Here is a 19,431-nt window from a genome sequence, read left to right on the forward strand (position 1 = left end):
TTTCTGGGATCCCAAAGCCAAGTATTTCGCATACTGACAGCAGATAACTGTTCCCATCATGAGCTGAGGGTCACTAAAATTGCAGTTAATGTCATGTGAAATCTAATTTAATCCAATACAGGTTGTGCTGTATACTCTTATGTATTAAATTTAATCTACATAGTGTTGCATGTGGGTGTCTGATAGTGAGTGCGGATCATTCTGCAGCTGCTGCTGTAGAACTCAGAATGATACGGGACTTAACATTTTTTAATTATAGTCGACTATCATTTGACGTAAATGACATACTGAGTGAATTAGAAATCAGTTAGAAAACTTGGAAATGATCAGGAAATCGACCTGCAAACAGTTCATATGTAGCTGATGTAGAAAAGAAATAATTTTGCTTTTTATTAAATATGACTTATTTCACAGGATCATCCAAGAGCAGAATATGAAGCCAAAGTTTTAGAAAAATCACTGAGAAAAGAACACAAACATAAAGAGGTAAGGTAAAAATATTCATTTGTTTCACTTATAAAAACTTTGAGTAAGAAGGTCATTATAGCAGGCGCTGACCCAAGACTAAGAAACAGGTGAAAAATAGAGTCACTGCACATTGTGTTTAAATTCCAGATGTCTTCAGCCCTAGCATACGTGGGGTACTCCGCGTATGCCTGTGCACAAGGCCGGATTAAGTCTGGAAATATCTGCAGTGATCAGATGCAGGACTGTGGTTCAGGGAAGCTTACTGAGCCCGACTGAAGGGGTGCTCCTGTTAGGCTAACGAATCAAGTTTGAGAAAACTGTAACAAAACATCTTCTTCTGTGCTAGTATAAGTAACTAAAGCCTCTCAGGAGAGGTTCTCTGTCTTGCTAGACTTTTTTTTGTAAATAAAAATATTACTAGAGCATTAATGAAGAGTACTAACACCAATTTCCTTGCCAAATTCCAGCTTTGAGAATAACTTTCTGCCTTTTAAAAACATAACTTCCGTTTTATTCCGCTGAATAAGGTAGCGCTCGCTTCTGCTTTTAACTTGCTCTTTACATCGCCGCGAAAGCGGTGCTGCCAGTCGTCCCCGGGGTGCGTGCGTCTCGCCAATGGACGGTGCGGTCCCTGTGAGCAGCTCCCCTGCCCTTCCGCTGACGGCTGTCGTTCCTTCCCTATTACTGTCTGTCAGCAGCAGACCTGAAAAACCTCCTTTTCTCCCCCGCGTGCTGGTTTCCACCCTACCAGAGGTTATTCCCCCTTAACCGCAAGAATTCAGCCGTCTGTATGACGGTGTTTTTAAGCAGAGAAGTAAATGCTTCAGCATAAACAAAATCCGTCGACAGAAATTCCTCTTCCGTATCTGTTGCCAGTGGCAGAGTAGCGTGGAACCATGCCCTAAATTGGAATTTTATGAAAACCTTATGAAAATACAACTGCAACAACCGCATTAACGTTAAATACGCTTTAAGAGACAGCATACGTAGGTTGGACAGGCGTCAAACTGACTGTGTCTGCTTCTGTCATGTGCTTATACTTGAGTACCGTTGGGGCCCGTGGTGCTACAAAGCCGACGGTGGTACGTTCCCGTTGATCTATAGGATGCGGTGGTACGTTCCCGTTGATCTATAGGATGTGGTGTGTAAGTGGTTCAGTGCGTGTGCGATACCTTACTCGCAGCACTGCTTTAAAATCCCTTGCAGAACAAGAGGAATTTGGGTTGCTGCCCTCTTATGGGCTGGATAAACAATGTTGGAATAAAGACGTCGTTTTATCCTGCTAAAAACCGGCGCCTTGCTGTACTTTTGGGTAGATTAGAAATTCAGATCTTAAATGTGTCAGACTGTAGGGTAATAGGACAATTAATGAACGGTGGCCTCCAAATATCCGAGTATGAAAGCTGAGCAGTTAAGGGAGCTTTGGGCTGTGTTCAATTTGGATGTTACTAATTTGGGAAACGTGAGAAAAGGAGTTTTTTTCTGAAATACTCAGTAATTATCTTTCATTGAGATCTAGAGTGTTAAAGATCAAATTCAACTGTTGTAAGACAACTTGGAAATCTTGAAGGAAAACATGTCTAAAGCTAAACCAGAAATTGCTCATATTTTTTTCAAAAGAAGTCCAATTAATTAAAGAAAAAACTCTTTGGACATGTTACACATCATAAAGGCAAAAGAAGGGCACAATCCTGAATTAAAAAGGGAGTATCCTTTGCAGGATTGCTTGATCTACCACAGGATTTGGGGCAAGGGTTTGTCTTTTGTTGTTGTTATGTTTTATTAACCTAAAGCTGAAACACAAAGCCTTGAGCAAACTAACGGAGCATTCGCTTGTGGCTAAAGTGCTATGTACACAGAGTCAGTAGAGAGTATGTAGATCAATTTAGCAGTGCTTTGTAATGCTATGTTGCCCGATCCTTTTTTTGTTTCCTTTGACTGCCGTCAGAAGCATCAGTATTTTCCAGAAGAGACAGCGAACAAATGGAGACAAAGAGTTAAGACAGTCATGGCTGGGGTGAAATTGGTTCTTTTTATTCAAACTTATGAAGAAACTCAAATTATGAGTAATTATGGAAGACACAAATCAATTTGTTTTTGGCTGTTGAACCTCTGTTTAATATTCACATTCAGTTCTGGGTTTCTTCCCCCTCCTCCCCTTGTTTCTTCAGCACTCTTTGGGACATGGTTTCTATGCGTTGGGAATGGCACTGCATGGCTAATCTTAGATTTACCATCCTGGACTGGTGTTACGTTTTGCAGTGGAGCATGGGGCACGTGTTGAAAGAGTTGCTTGCACTTCCCTGAGACAACATGCATGTCATAAAAATAGAATTTCAGTAATATTTTTATGCCCATTATAACATATGCGTCATCTTCCATAATGACCTTTTGTTGTTTATTTTCTGGTGTTTAGAAACAATTCCCGGCATCAAAGTTTATGAAAGACTCTAGATGAGCAATACTGTGCTAAATGAAATTTTCACAGCCAAATTCAGGCTGGTTGACTGGATTTAGGGTAATCCTATAAAGAGTTATTATACGTGTGCATCTTAACTCCTATTGGCGTGGCCTGTTGAAGACCATGTGGGTAGTCCGGTAGTTAAAGATCACTCATAGTGAAGGAATTTCAAGTCTTATCACACACCAAAACGAGACCTTCCCTGTCAACCGTGCGTTCACCTTGGAGTTACTCGGTAGCATACTTAATCCGTATTTCAGTGGAAGCAGTTGTGCAACTGCAAAGCTGTAAATATTAACTGGGGAGGGAGAGGGGAAGATGGAGAATATTTCTAAGGAAAGCAAAAGAAAATATTTAACAGTAGGAGAGATCTTACTTCATGGTTTATGACAGCCTATTTGCATGTTTCCTTCAAAAAGTATACAGAAAAATCTGGTTTATTTATACTCGCAGTGCAGGCGCTTGACTGAGTTGAACCTAGATACGGAGTAAACAATTTGCCTGTGTGGAATTGTAACTGTAAACACTGTCTCTTTGCATCTTCTAACTGGTTGTGTATTTGCTAGCCTTTTTTTTTTTTCCCCTCCCTCTCTGTTTTTGTCTCATGCAAAATCACACGCTCCGTCTTCATTAAATGTCCCGTTTTCCCCCTCCCAAATTTCAGACAGATAAAGAAAAGCTGACATGGAAGGATCGGTTTCCAGCCTATTTCACCAATTTTGTTGGCATTATCTTCATGGTAAGCATCACCCGGCAGAACCTGAAATTTATGTTACCGAGTCATTGCACAGAACAGAAGTGAGGGAAATGTTAGTGAAACCGTGACAGACTTTATCAGATTAATGTGGTTTGCAGTAGCTTTTCCCCAGTGAAAAATATTCAAGCATTTTATTGTTTTATAACCTAAAATCTTTTCAAGAGCTTGAATTTCTAGTTTGCCGTCTCTTTCCAGTAAAGAAATAAGAATACCTAAATAGGGTAGGGGAAAAACGAGGGCAGGCAAACAGAAGTTACCACCACCATTGATGGGTGGTAAAAGTAGAGGGATTCCTCTCAGAAAGTAGTCAGGAAGTAGGGAACAGCTTCATTTGTCATATCCCAAATCTTCTTGAAAGAAACGATGTGGCCAATTGCAATCCTGATTGCAAAGATTTTTAATAAATCAGGCAAATTTGGGGTTATACCATGTAACAGGATAATTGCAAACAGAGCACTTAATTCAAGACAAAGGTAAAATAATGATGAGAACAGCCTTCTCCCATTTGCTGATAAAGCTTCAGCATTTAAAACAAATTTTGAAGGGAATAATAATAATTCAAGGCATGGAACAGATTGGCAGATGGATAAAAAAAGCTTAAGACCTTTCCAAAGGTAGAATACGCCAGACTAACTTGGTTCATTTGGTTTTTGGGGATAGGGATTCTGTTTTGGGGTTGGGTTTTTTTAATATTTGTGTTTTCAGAGAACGGAAATGCAGTAAATCCAATCTTCTCAGCTGAAGAATAAGTACCTTAGAAGAACCACATTTTGAAAGTATTCCTCTATTTAAGCAATGAAAGATTGAGTAAGATTTTGTGCACCTCGATGATAGCAGGAAATGCGTTGATTTAATCAGACTTAATTTCAGTTTAGGATTATGACAGCATAACAAGCCTTAGTAGAGTACTTGAAAACTTGTGTGTAGACTTAGGCTGAACTACTCCTCTCTGCTTCAACCCTGCCCTTCTTTGATAATAAAGCAAATACTGTGTGTACACGGTGTTGCTGTTAGGGCTGAAAGGAAGCCCACTAATATTTTTAATACAAGCAAGTAGTTTACATTTAGGTGCCTTTAAAAAAATACTTTTGCATGTGATGGTGGCATCATTATATCATTTTTTTCATGTGATGATCAAATGAGGATCTTTTCCCACAGTCCATCAAAGTGATTGGGAGCCTTCATGCAGAATTGGGTGGACTTGGGACGTGGCCCAGGGATGACATTTTTAAGGTCATTGCTAAATCCCACGCAAAGTATTTATAGTTAAATCTTTCATAAGAGGCTGCGCTATTCTTACTCGCAGGTTGGGCTGACGTTCGCTATAGTGTTTGGAGTCATCATATACAGGATCTCAACTGCAGCGGCGCTGGCCATCAGCTCAACACCCTCAGGCCGGTCAAGCGTTAGGGTCACCGTCACTGCCACCGCAGTCATTATCAATTTGGTTGTCATCATCATCCTGGATGAAGTCTATGGCTGCATCGCAAGGTGGCTAACTCAGATCGGTAGGTTTTAATCCTCAACTGATACTTGCTAGAGCGATTTTCAATGAGAGGACCCAAATGACTGGCTTGCATGGTTAACCTCAAACTGGTGAGCAAACCCAGGAAATTCAAATGTGCGGCTAAAGGTCTAATGAGCTACTTAAACATATCAAAGCACACATGGATTTGGCTTTAAAGTTTTTCTTTCAGCGGTGGTAGTACTAATCACTAGTCTGGGTAAGGGCAACAGAAAGACGGGATACAGCAGAAATTCCTTTACCTAATCTTGAACTTCACTCTTTTATATCACGCAATTACTACTTTCATTTTCTGCCATTTTTTATTTGGCGTAAGGCTTGTCAAGAAATATAAAATTGTGAGTGCAAAAGAAACCACTGTAAAAAAAAAAATAAATTTTTAATAATTTCCAAAAAGCATCAATGACAAAAGGTCCAGAAATCTTTTCAGAGGAGTTCTTGTCCATCTGCAAGTGATTGTTACGGAGGTCAGCCAGATAGGGAATGAAATTGGAATTACTGTGGTAACACATCTGAACGGCGGGACCCTGAGCAGATTGAGCACTGGCCTCAGTGAGGCCATATTGCTTTAATATATATATATTGCTATAAATATATACCTCTTTGCTTAAAAGATGGCTGATGTTGTCCAAAGTCCACATTTATAAGATCTAGAAACGTTGCAGGTAGGATCATTCCTTAATGTTTCTTATCCATGTCACATTGGTTCCAGAGGTGCCAAAAACTGACAAGAATTTCGAAGAACGGCTGATTTTTAAGGCTTTCCTGCTGAAATTTGTCAATGCCTACACCCCCATTTTCTACGTCGCTTTCTTCAAAGGCCGGTAGGTAATGCAAAAGGCTGTTCCGGGTTTCAGCTTGCTGCTTACGAGACAGCTGTAGCTGAGCTAAGACCATAGTTGAATGATAAAGTAGATCTGGTTTAAAAGCTCCTCAGTATTGACCCTAAAACTCTTCAGCCTCATGGGGTAAAGCGGGGACCTGGTACTCTGCCGTTTCAAATTTGTTAAAGTCATTATGTTCTGATAACTTTGTGCATTCAGACACAGCCCCCCATCAAGATATTTACCGTTGTCTATTTACCGCTCTTTACATCATAGCAAGTATTATCTTTCTTCTTGCAACCAGCATGAAAGCACAAGGCTAAAATAAATACTCCATGTGGCACGTTCTGGCTAATGCAACAGAAATGAGGATTACGTGAGAGGATTTCTGCCAAGATGTGCCTATAATATTGTAGGGCAGAAGACTTGCCATTTTACTGAGTGGTTTACTCGGTAAACAGGACTTACTGTCTAAAACAAAACCAAAGATAATTATTCTCATTCACTTTTTCAGGACTAAACATTAGGTGGTTCCACTCAAAGGCATGGAGTTTGACATAAATTACTTCAGGAATCAAATATAAAAAGTATTAAATACATATGAAATTTATAATTCTAACCATTGTGCCCTAGATTTGTTGGACGCCCGGGAGACTACGTCTACATTTTCCATTCTTTCCGAATGGAAGAGGTAATTGCGTTTTCACCCTGTCTGTGATCACGTTGGGTTGGGAGCACCATCTTCCCCTGCCACAGGGACGCAGCAGATGTTCTGACTGACATTTCCTCTGTCCACCCTAGTGTGCTCCAGGCGGTTGCCTAATGGAGTTGTGTATCCAGCTCAGTATTATCATGTTGGGCAAGCAGCTGATTCAGAACAATTTATTTGAGATTGGCATCCCGTAAGTAGCCTCTTTTGTTTGTTTGTTTATTTTGAAACGTGGGTTTTTTACGATGCATGCAATACACTGTGTATCCACTGCCCCTTGACGAGAACATGGTTCGTAGGCCACCCGCAAGGTTTTTGCAGTGAGCCTGTGTCTGCTGTACTGGAAATACCTGCATCCTCGCTGCAGCTGTATCTAGCAACGCAGACGTCTTTGGAAAGTCTATTGCTTCCTACAGGTTAGCAAGGGGTGTAATACTGAACGGGTGATTCAATCATAACTGTGTTTCAGCACCTGTATATGCTGATCCCTGATACTTTTAGCGTATTGTAGCTCTTGCACAGTTTTAATGAAAATAGGTATGGAGCTTATCGTGTCTGTTAATGTAAATTAACTGAAAAATGGACACCTCGACCGGAATGGCATGCTAACTGAACCGTTTCACTTCCCCCAGAAAAATGAAGAAATTTATACGGTACATGAAATTAAAGCGTCGGCGTTCTTTAGACCATGAAGAGCATGTGAAAAAAAAGCAGCGTTATGAAGTGGACTATAACCTGGAGCCTTTTGCTGGACTTACCCCTGAATATATGGAAATGAGTGAGTGCGGTGGAAAGAAGGCATTTTAAACCATACTTATTCTGATTAATTGGGATAGAGAGCTGAGGTTTTTTTGAAACGTGGATTCGGTGGAGAGTGGATATGAGACATAACTTAATTATTAAAGTGTATAGTCTCAGAGTGTAGCATGTTTCAGCCAGCTGCTGGCTGCTTTAGGGATGGATTTTGCTCTCTGCTGTTCATGAGCCCTTACTTTAGCGTGATATTTTAGATATTTTCTTCCAAGCCATGTGACTTGTCACTGTCAAGTTTCAAATGCAAATTATTAAATGGCATAAATTTGAGATTGCGAGGCATGTTTTATATTATCAGTCGCGGCCTCCATTGGAAATAAGTTACTTAATTCAGATTTTACAGTTTCCACTGCGTATTCTCACACCAGATAGTTCCCGTTTTCTGAAATCGGGACTAAATCTTCTGAGAGACATACGTGCCTGTAGACCAGGTTGTACCTGACAGATCACGTATAATGTTTGGGGTTTTTTTAAGTAACGTATTATGTTAAGTGAGTGATATGGGAATTAAGCACTGGATATCCGCTCTATATTGCTGTGGCTGTACAACTATATCTCTCTTCCTACCTTCACTCTTGGAAAGGCTGAGAACTGTTTGACATAATGCTGTTTGCTACAGTATCAGATATTCCTGAAGGATCTGTTGTAAAAGAGCAGCTTTATTGAGCGTTTTAAGGAATGACTAGCCAAAAATAGTGGTAAGGGATACTGAAGTGTATTAATACTGAAAATTGGCATGCCCAGAAAATGCAAAGGCAAATTAGAATATCCGATGTTCAGATTAGTTGAAACAGATGGAATTTTAATGGTACACACTACGAGGTCATGCTGTCAGTTCCTAAAAATAAGATGCAGCTAGTGAGATCAGAAGAGGAAGAGAAAGACGTAGCTCTAAGTGGTACAGTTAGACATCGATGTGATGTCCTCATCAAACAAAAGCAAGTAGGATGCCAGGTTGTAGGAAGCAAGTTATTCCCAATAAAGGCAGAGAAACAGTTGTGTCCTTTTTGAAGCCCATAAGTTTCTATTCTTCAGAAGAGAAAGCTTTCAGGGAGTTTAGCGAGGGATAAAAAGGTGGAGCATGGCAAGGTTATATAGAGCTAACACTGTCGCTCCCCTTCAAACATGTCCTTAAAACATAATCCCACTTCTTCAGACCACTCCTGTGCCAGCATTGCTCATGGCAAAATTGTTTTAGGAGCTTCCCCGTCCTTCTGGTTACTTTGCCTTGCCTCAACAGCCCTGGCTTTTGCAAGAGGGGCAACTGGCCCTCCAGTGCCCAAATGGAGCAGTGGTCAGGCAAGCCATGCCTGATGCGGAAAATGTGGTTTCGTCTCCCAGCAAGTGTCATTTTGTTAGAATTTGGGGTATGGCACTGACGAGATGATGCGTGCATTCGATAAATGCTGACCACAGCCATTGAAATGGTTGCTTTTTCTTTTCAGTTATTCAGTTTGGATTCGTGACTTTGTTTGTTGCATCCTTCCCGCTGGCGCCTTTGTTTGCTTTGTTGAACAACATCATTGAAATCCGTCTAGATGCAAAAAAATTTGTTACTGAGCTGAGGAGACCGGTAGCAGTCAGAGCAAAGGATATAGGTGAGTGCGCGTTGCTATTGTTATCCCTGTGTGTTTATTCCTGGATTGATGGCAGGATATTATTATGCTGAGTTAGTTTCATTAACAGGAAGATATTTATAGGAAAATTCAAAACATTAGACTGTGGCTTAACTGTGAACTGTCATAACTTAGTCTATACTTCTAAAATAGAAAGACCACAGCTTTAAATTCAGATTAATATTTTATTAAGTAAACAATATCACTTTTCAAGTCAAAATGATCAATACAATAGCAAAATATCTTGCATGGTTCTGCACATCAACAGTCCTTCCTGGCAATGCAGTTTTCTTGCAGAAGCAAAAATTTCTGCATTTCATAACTCTGGACTGGGCTGGAGAAATAAACCTGGGAATGAGAGGAGACTCAAAAGTCTGTAGGTAAATGTATCCCTTTGTCCCTACTCAGCATGAACTTCAGAAGGGTGAAGCTTGAAAGTTGCAGTGAATCTAGCTGGAACTGGGCTCTGCGGTTGTACGGTGACAACAGACCATCCTCCCCTTACTGCGGGGGTCTAACAGCTATGGGTGTGTGTAACGAGGAAGCGGTTTCTCCCAAATGTTCATTACTTAGGAGTAAAAAGGTCATTCAAATAATTGTTCATATTACTGAGCCAGTCAGCAAAAGCAGAGAAAGTTTATGATCTGTTCATTCTGGTGTTGTGTGAGCGGAGTTTTTCCTTGGGCTCATCCTCGTGGCCTAAGATCATCCTGGATTTGAAGAACGCATCATATTTTGTCGTGCTATTGCCTTTACCACAGCATTGTATTTGGGTTGTTTTGTGGCTGGCTCCTTTGATGCTGTGGGCTAAGGTTGCTGGAGGAGATGTTAGGGAGGGTATTGTTGGTTTTTTTGGTTGTGGTGGGTTTTTTGAAGGGTTTTGTTTGTTTTGGAAAGTGTGTTAATTGCAATTTGTTGCAATTCAATCCTACTCTTGTGGGTGAAAGTACCCTACTTCTTTCAGAGACATCCCAAAGTCAGAGACTGTGAGATGGCCACAGGCAAACCAGACAAGTTTTTAGGGCAGGCGTCAGCAGAATCAGGAGAGGGAGAAGGTCCCACCTGCTAAAGGCAGCAAACAAAAGCCTATCTCTGCTTCCACTGATACTGTAATATCTTTTCCTGAAGTTCAGTGCCGTACTCTGACCAGGCTGGCTTGTGTGTGCTGTGCCAGAAGACCAAAGCTATATGAAGTATGAGTTAATTATCAAGCAAAGGATTTGGCCAGGCTGGAGGCTTCTTCCAGGGATGTCACCCTGCATAAATCCTCCTACATCTTCCTTCCTCAGACCCAGAATAGGAGAGTGGCCTGTCAGGGCTGTAGCCGCGAGGATCTGGTAGCAGTCCTGGATTTTTCCATCAAGACTGAATCTTGCAGTTTGAGTACTTCAACTAAGGAGAAATTTTCATGCTGTCACTAATGACCAGGGACTGTTAGAGAGGCCAGGCACGAGGGTGCACGACCACGTACGCTAAACCCGCTTTTTATGTGGAGTTCAGAGAAGCCCTTCCATGAGGAACGGGATCTGGAGATGAGGAAGGGGCAGAGCTGTGGGACTTCACGCCTCATCCTCAGACTAAATCCAGAGGGCTGAACCTGAGTCAGTGTGGGGTTGGTTGGTGTTACGTTTTGTACGCACAGAGCCCATGCTGAGGAAACCCGTATCTACGTGGTTTCCAGATGCAAATGGAGAAATCCTATCGAGTGGCTCCACCGGAGCTTTGCTTTCTTGAAACTGAGGTAGGATCAATAGTGATGAGAAGGTGTAGAAACAGTTTCAGATCCTTAAAGCTGGTAGACCAGTGTGTTCTGCACCTCGTGTGTGGAGGTTCCAGCTCCTTATCTGTAGCCTTCTTGTTCTCCTCAAGCATTTGAGGAGTTTGAATGAAATTTCGTTATATTTTTTCTTTTCTGCCTATGCCGGCACTCCTCTGTCTCACACTTGCCTTCCTCTTCCTCAAAGAACCTTTTAGCTTAAAACTTAAAAAAAATAGGTGCCTGAACATAGCTTTGGGAGACAGAGTTGGGCTCCCTTTTCTTACAGGTCATTAAATTAGTCTCTGATAATTTGTTCTTTTTTATTTCAAATACAATTCTAGTTCGGCAGAGTCATAAGTGCTCCTAACACTGTAAACTAAAAGTGTAATTTATCTAGTTTTAATGACTGCAACAGCATTTACATGTTTGTCTCCTTCCTTAGGAATCTGGTATAATATCCTCAGAGGTATTGGAAAGCTTGCTGTCATCATAAATGTAAGTAATTCGGCATGAATAAAATTTTAATTCCATAGGCTGGCTTTCCCATTCTGCTCCATTAGTTTTATTTCAGCATAAAACCCTTAAAATGAAGTGAAAGCATATGATATAGAAATTTCCTAAAATATTAGAGAATTGGATGCACTGTTTATTTTAAAGTTGTGGTCGTAGTAGCAAGAATATAAAATAGCAAGTAGTCGTTGCTGCTTTTTTCCAGAATGTTTTCACGAAACAGTTTTGCCCTTCAAACAACTAAGGTCACACCTGCTTACTTTTGCTCTTTTGAAATAATATCACTAAGATGATGTATTTTTTTAATTTCAATGCTAAAACCTATTTAGAGTCTGGTAGTCAACTGGGTTGACTAATTAGTTCAGCTCATCAGAGTTCAGTGTCCCTCCAGTGAAAATCTGGCCTGGAACTGCACTGCTCTCGCTCAGATACCTCTGAAAAATCCATGAAAATATTTTTGTTTCCTTCAACGGTGAACAGCCCAGCCCTTAGAAAAGTTTAGCATGCCGTAATATATTCATGTATGTACTTATCTAATATTGTATATGAATAGACATCCACAGTGATCATCTTCGTTGCACCCCACCTGGGGAAAGATGAAAAAAAGCTGAATGACAAGCTGAAAACATGTTTGCAGTGCAGCAAAACAGGGGCTGCGTAGCGCTTATGGCCACGCATCCGTGGGCCCTCTCAGGTTTTTCACCATTAACCAGACTGAAAGTCCCGTCGTTTTGCCCACAGGTGTCTGTTGTGCTATGGCCAAACCATTCTTTTGGTTATTTGGTATGCTGCCTTAATTTGTCTTTACCATTTCTCCTCTTTTCCTTTGGAAATAATTTATCTTTTTTTTTTTTTTTCCCCTCTTTTCTTCCGTGTAGTCTCTCTTCATCATTATCCAGTGTTATTTTTCCCTCTTTGATCTATGTATTACCCCTCTTTATCATAAAATAAGTAAAACATTTTGTACTGTGTTTGTTCCGCATGTACGTGAGACTTACGCCAGTGAGAATGTTTCATGATAATGATAAATGAGAAAGGCTAAATTTATGAAGAACTCAGCCGAATTGGCTGTCTTGCATTTTCTGCATGACATTTTTAGAAAATCTTCTGAAATAATGAAACAAAACACTATTTTTGAGACCATAAAAATAAAACTGGGCTCAGTCTGCTCGTCCTTTTATCTTGATGGAGTGAAAAAACACAGACAAATAACGGCCATTTGCAATGCAATGAGAATTCAAAGAGTCAATTCACTGTCAGTTGTTTGCAGAACAGAAAAGTACTTGGAAATCCATCAATTGGACCTCATACAATGCATCAGGGACAAGCTGTGACTGGGGGATGGGGAAACAGCGCCGTGTTTTGCCTTCCTCTGGTGCTGGGGGGTACGGCCACTTCATTCTCTGGGGAGTTCAAGTGGTTAACCACGTAGAAATCTCAGCTGGCGTGGAACTACTCCGTCTAATACTCTGCAACTTCGAAGAGTAAGCAGTAAATACTACCTTGTTGCAGCAGTGAATGCTCCATCTTTAGGGCCCCGTGGGCTGCAGCCTCCCCCCTAGTTTCCTGAAGCAGTCCCGAGTTGCGCGAGTTGTTTGGGCAAGACATACTCAAATATATTATTAACTTAAGCACTGCCTGAATATTGCGCTCACTCTTTACTCTTATGGCTTAGGCATTTGTGATCTCATTCACATCCGACTTCATTCCACGCCTCGTGTACCTGTATATGTACAGTGAGAATGGCACCATGCATGGCTTCGTGAACCATACACTATCCTCTTTTAATGTCAGCGATTTTCAAGCAGGAACAGCTCCAAACGACCCCATGGATCTTGGCTACGAGGTTCAGATATGCAGGTACTCTCTTGAATGATAACTAATTATAAATATTTTCACAGCCGACTAAGAGTGGGACCAATTTTTACATTCCTGGGACAGGTCCGTTGTATTTTCAATACCTCTTTAGCACCTTGGTGGCCTTTTATATCAGATGGATCCATCACCTTGAACATCTTGGCTTACATATTAAGCAACCACAAAACCTGTATATGAAGTACCACTTATTTTGGGAAATAGGGATTAGCGTTGTTAAATTCAGCATCTGCCCGTGCAAAGATTTTTATTATTATATATTCCCTTTTTCAGGAAAAGAGATAAATAATGGTAAACAGCACTATGACGCTTTAAGGGAACAAAATGATGTTGCTCTGATGTCATATTGTTGTACCACATGCTCTTGATATAATAACCATGACTTCACAGTTCAGCTCTCTTTTTTGTGTAGTTTCTGTAGCAATTCCTGATGAGAGTGATAGCATCCTTATCTGCTCTGGAAGTTAAGGCCTACTTAAAGTGTCATTGTACAGGAAATCTGCGTGCCTGTAACAATTTTGACGTATTCTTTTCATTTTTGAAGATTATTGTTGCATATTTCTGCTTATGAAGCAATCTAGGTCAGGGCTGAAATGCTTGCTTTGCCTAGGCTTCCTTTAGATATGCATCACCTTCAAAACAAATATTCTAACTCTTAGAATTGGGGACCAAAGCCAAACATAACAGTGAAGCACTTAGACCAGCACAGCTGAAAGGGGGACAATGGGGTTAAGGAGAGGAAGAAGAGAACAAGGAGTCCATGGGAGAAAAAAAAATGATGACTTTGGTATACATATACTGAAGAATTACACGAACTGACCAGTAAAAACCCCACCTTTGTAATTGTATTATTTTTCAATTTATATTCTTTATAAATGTGAATAGTGCAAGTTAATCTGCTGCAATGACTGCTAAACAGAAAAATCACTTTGAGATGAAAGAAAAAAACAACAACAACAAAATTGCATATGTATTATCTTTGCTTGCTTTTACTTTCCCCTGCTTTCCTTCTGGTGATCTTTGGGCACAGGATAAATGAGGTTGACAAACACATTTTTAGCAGAGAATTTACAGAACAGAAGTGTTGATGGTCCAATACAAGAATGCCAGGTTTATTTGCTTTCAAGTCGCAGCCTCTTTCTTCTTCCCATCCCATAATTTCTTCCATATTCCAGGGATTTGTAAATCATCTGAAAATATGGAACCCTGATTCTTTCAAAATAATGACAGGATGCTGTGGGTTTAAATTCAATGTATTTTTCTTGGTCCCATTTCTAACAAGTTATTGTTGATCAGCTCATAGATTTTCCATAGGCCATAGCGAAGGCAAAATTCTCCCCTTCTCTCCGTATGGCAAGATTTAGCTGTGACCTTTTCCTAATTACGAACAAGGAGATCACCACGTAGCATAACACACTCTGTGGGGCTGAGATTAGTATTTTCATCTTTAAAATTAGACTGAAAAATATATGGGTTTTTTTTTACCAATGGTAACAGAAAAGAAGTTATCTGAGCTGCGTAGTTTACTCCGTCTTTATGCAGAATTGATATTATTTGTATTCATCAGAGGGTATTAAGATTGAAGACCTTTAATTATGAGTAAAACCTGAAGGCTGTGGGAGGCTTTCAGCTGTGTCTTGCGTCTGAGAGGTTAATACAGCGTCATGCTGTAACAGCGACCTTGCTTTCAGATGGTACTGTTCCCCTGTTGGGTGTTAATTCCTCATGGTGATGAATTTTCTGAATGAGCTCACTGATTCTCTGAGTCTTGTTTTGCAGATACAAAGATTATCGAGAACCCCCCTGGTCTGAAAACAAGTATGACATTTCAAAGGATTTCTGGGCTGTCCTAGCAGCAAGATTAGCATTTGTGATAGTTTTCCAGGTAGGTTATTCTGCAGGCACTTTTTATATAAGAAAAGAGTTACTGTATTTCTTCAGCTACGTAAGGCAAACCACCTTTGGAAATAAGTTATCAGGGCAAAGAAAATACCTTCTTCCTCAGCTGGTTCATGCAAAAGCAAAGAAATTTGCCCGTCCTCATTCACCTTCTTCCACCCACCCACCCACCGAGGCCCAGGTATATCCCAGTGGAAAAATTCATCCCCTGGGTTTCCCTGAACTGGTTTGATGCAGAAGCAACTTAATGACCTTAGTGAGCAGCAAAGCACAAGGCTGATGCTAATTGGGTCCCACGGATGCCTCCAGTTGGACGTCAACGAATTCACTGAAGCAGCATAAATTTAATCTAAACTCATTTCTAGACGTAGCCAAGAAATTAAATTTCCAAAATATCCCAGTTAGAGTTTATATCGCATCTGAACAAGAAGGCAAAATCTTGTAATTTTATTCTAAATGACATAATGGCATTATTTGATCACAACAGTGATGCTGGTTATTGTGACACAAGTGGCTTAAGTCTGCCTTATCTAAACAACTTATTTCAAAACTTTTATTCCTTTTTTTTTTTTGACAAAATATGTATCTTTTTTGTGAAAGACCTCCCTTTTGTTGAATCAAGTTTTTAAATCAAACTTTTCATTGGAATCGATTTTACCAACTCTCATCATTTTACCTCTTGCTATTTGCTTCTGCCTTTCTGATGAAAAACTCATAAGTAAGCCATTTCCCAGTGGCAGTATTTCCTTTGGATTTCTGAGTGGCTGTGACAGTATTTTTACATAAATCAGAGATCTGTGCCTGCCGTTTTTCTCTCTTTCTAGCATGAACAAGAAGTTGAGGTGAATGTGGCTCAGTATCAGGCTTGCGACGTGCAGTTGAGCCCAACTCAAATGTTGTCCTTTCTTCATTCTCCCTTCCTAAGTACACCAAAATGGCCCCTTCCCCTACAGTCATCCTTTCATTTGACCTTGCTGACATTTTCTCACAATTTTATTTTCAGAACTTGGTCATGTTTATGAGTGACTTTGTTGACTGGATTATCCCAGACATTCCCAAGGACATTAGTCAGCAGATTCATAAAGAGAAAGTTCTCATGGTGGAGGTCTTCATGAGAGAAGAGCAAGGGAAGCTGCAAATGCTAGAAACCTGGAAAGACAAGGACAAGAAAAAAGGTGAAAACTGTAACAATCACAGCCCCCGACTCTCCAGGAGCCACAGTGGGAGCTTGTCTTCCTGCCACTCGTATCCTCTTGACGTATAGAAGAGGAGGGCGTTGAGTATGTCGGGGCATTCCACTGATACACAAGCCATCGCGTAAAGGGCAGGACTCGATCAATGGACAACCTGGTGCATGTTGAAGGATGTGCTGCCATTTTGCTCCCATCTTTGTGAGAAATGCTCTTCTTACAAACATGGAGGACCACATTCTATTTCTGATAATGTTGTTTTTTTCTTTTGCACAAGCAGTAATGCAGGGAATTTTTATATTTCATTGATAGATAACACTATTGACGTTGGTGTGCATTAATAAATGCAGATACTTAGTACGTCTTGATAGAGATATTCTCTGAGAATTTGACCGTAGCCTATTAATTAACTAACTAAATAAAGGTAAATTTTAAGTAATAATAATCCTACTAAATGTAAAATATTTTTGGAACCCCAGGCTTGAAGGTCTGTGGGGTAACTAGATAACGTATATGCAAAATCAGCTTTAGAGTGTGCCCTGGTATTCCTTTTGGCAGGAGACAAACCACGTAAAGCCTCCCAGACTGACTGGCTTTCCAAGTAGGGTTTAGCTCTGCTGGCAGACGTCTGTGTTTGAACCTGCTGCTCTGAAACAAGCAGAGCTCCCGCTGAGCTTGAGAGTCAAACAGGTGCGTGGGGCACTTGTGGCAATCTGCTGCGTGCCCGAGACCTTCACCGGGGCGCTGCTCTCTTCAGAAACATCAGAAAAGTGAATCTGGAAAAGTTCTTTTTTTACGAGTGAACGACTGATGTGGATGAAGCTAACTTGGTGCCCCAGGCTGCATCAGCTGAGTTTGAGCAGTCGCCCAGCGGCTCCTCGCTCGCGACCAGGCAGCAGCAGCACAATTCCGGAGATCCTCCCAGCAGGTAGAAGATCACAGAGCATTTTGTTAAATGGTCTGAATTAACGAGCACATGTAGAGCTACAGTGACTCACACTGCCCTGCCTAGTACTCGGACACTGTTGTGGCTGAGGAAATTCCCTTTTTCCCATGGTTTTAGCACATCCCTTCCGTAGCCAGGCTTTTCTCTGTAGCCCTCTATCCTCTGCAGGAGAAAGGAGTCTGCACCCGTTTTTCACAGCCAGTTGCTCCCGCAGACTTTCTGCTGTTGAATGGCATTTCCCAGAGGCTGTGCTGGAGGAGTAAATCCAAACCATGTCCCACTTACTGTCTTCAGTGGAAGTTTTGCCTGCACTGGGGCTACAGGACCAGACCTTCAGTTAGTTACAGGACTTTTATTTTGTCTTAAAACACTCTTATCTTTTGTACAAGGAGCTTCCTTAAAGTATAAGTCTAAATTCCATACTTACGAAGCCTAGCTCAATCCCATCACTACGACTCTTTTTAAGAATAGTACATTTTAGTTTTGCTCTGTCAAATGATAAACTGCACTTCCAAATAATATTGGTGCAATTAGCCTCATTTCTTTTATCGCTTTGTCTTGTCCATGGCACTTGCATTACAAATATAAAACTGAAAAATAAAACAAAAATGAAAGATTTCTTTAAAGTCTAACTACTGTATGGTTTGTTACAAAACCAAACGTCAAAAGACTGTTTTCAAGAGAAGTTAGTTATTTCTTTTTTCCTTTTTTCTTTGCCAAACTAATTTAAAGATGGATGCTAGAACTTAAAAAAAAATTTGCCATATTTAGCTTTTGATGTATTTATTTGTTTTAAAGTATGTGATAAACTTGATATTTTTCTGTAGTCTGTCCAAAGAAGGTACCAGAAAAGAAATTATGTGGAAGAATGAAAATGGTATTAACCAAATATTCTTGAAGCTTATTTAAAATATTGATCCAACCAAAGATTTTTATTAATAAAGGGCTTATATTTTGTTAACTCTTGTTTCTGTTGTATTTTGACTTGCAGGAATGTCACTATTTTTAAAATGTGTAACTTATGATAGCTTACTGCTGCAGGGCCAAATCCTGCCTGATTTATTCACACAATGAGCATTATGTGCGGTAGTAGGTGTTTTACCAGCTCAGGCCCACTGATTGCAATAGGACCGAGAGTGGGAATAAATCAAGCAGAATTCTGTCCGTCCATCTTGTTGAAAAAGTGTTCTTCCTCTCATTCCTCGGTAGCCCAAAAGATCCACGAGAAAGCCAAACAGGAACTACCTGTTCTGAAGAGAAATCTTAGGGAACGTCCTCGAAGGGAATCTCATCTGTAAATACTTAGCCGAAAGTATTCCCAACTTAATACTGACATTCCTGTAAATGGTAGAACTATATCCTGAACTCACACTTATCAGAATTTTTCATTATTTGCTGAAATCATGGAATAGTAACAGTTGCTTATACTTTCTTTTGTACAGTAAATTGTTTGAAATGGAATTTTGTATATAAAAACTGTATTACTACTTAGATAACTATAAAACTCTTTCATGGAATAATTTTTTTAAGAAAAGCAAATATATACTAAATCTGTTTTAGTTCTTTTTTTTTTTTTTCTTTGAACACTTATTTGAAATAAACTTAAATATACAAGAGTTTCTCCTGTGGGACAGGTTCTGTTCCCAATCCTCCTTGTGCTCTGAGTGTGCAACTATAAGTACTATTAGATTTGAGAAATACAGTAATTTTTGTTACAGTTTGCCTAAAACTGGATCTGCGATGCCCTTCCCAGTGCTTCTTGTGCGCTCAGACAGCAGAGGCCAGAACTGAGGTTTGTCTGCATTCATTTATGCATCTTCCTAACAACATAGCAGGTAAATCTTGTGTTCTAGCTGCTTTAGACACCCACTTCGAGGTTAAATGAACCCCACCTAAGATGCGTCTGTCTCTGTGAGTACAAAGGGAGGTTTGGCTTCTAGCACAGATGTAGATGGCTGCACCATGGACACTGAATATTCAGTGATGGATCTTAGCCTGGGAGCTTTAATTTTCTACTGATTTTAGTCTTAGGCATTTAACAAAACGTAATGTGTAAGAGCTGTCACTAAGACGTCTGAA

At 40.3% G+C, this 19,431-nt stretch overlaps 1 protein-coding gene across 5 annotated transcripts in view; it reads left to right on the plus strand.

The window, feature by feature from the left end:
* ANO1 (anoctamin 1) overlaps positions 1–18,978 on the plus strand; it is an 83,297-nt gene extending 64,319 nt beyond the window's left edge. For 3 of the 5 annotated variants that reach the window (XM_064452893.1, XM_064452889.1, XM_064452891.1), the window contains 13 exons: positions 415–486; positions 2,417–2,464; positions 3,594–3,668; positions 4,993–5,194; positions 5,924–6,035; positions 6,669–6,726; positions 6,837–6,937; positions 7,377–7,522; positions 9,003–9,155; positions 11,375–11,427; positions 13,118–13,302; positions 15,097–15,202; positions 16,220–18,978. In XM_064452893.1, the coding sequence (XP_064308963.1) occupies positions 415–486; positions 2,417–2,464; positions 3,594–3,668; positions 4,993–5,194; positions 5,924–6,035; positions 6,669–6,726; positions 6,837–6,937; positions 7,377–7,522; positions 9,003–9,155; positions 11,375–11,427; positions 13,118–13,302; positions 15,097–15,202; positions 16,220–16,480 (1,572 nt within the window). In that variant the 3' untranslated portion in view covers positions 16,481–18,978. The remainder of the gene's footprint in view (positions 1–414; positions 487–2,416; positions 2,465–3,593; positions 3,669–4,992; positions 5,195–5,923; positions 6,036–6,668; positions 6,727–6,836; positions 6,938–7,376; positions 7,523–9,002; positions 9,156–11,374; positions 11,428–13,117; positions 13,303–15,096; positions 15,203–16,219) is intronic. The other 2 variants (XM_064452890.1, XM_064452892.1) reach the window with 1 other exon arrangement.
* Positions 18,979–19,431: the final 453 nt, after the last annotated feature.

The sequence above is a fragment of the Phalacrocorax carbo genome, chromosome 5, assembly GCF_963921805.1.
Source record: "Phalacrocorax carbo chromosome 5, bPhaCar2.1, whole genome shotgun sequence".
NCBI lineage: Eukaryota > Metazoa > Chordata > Aves > Suliformes > Phalacrocoracidae > Phalacrocorax > Phalacrocorax carbo.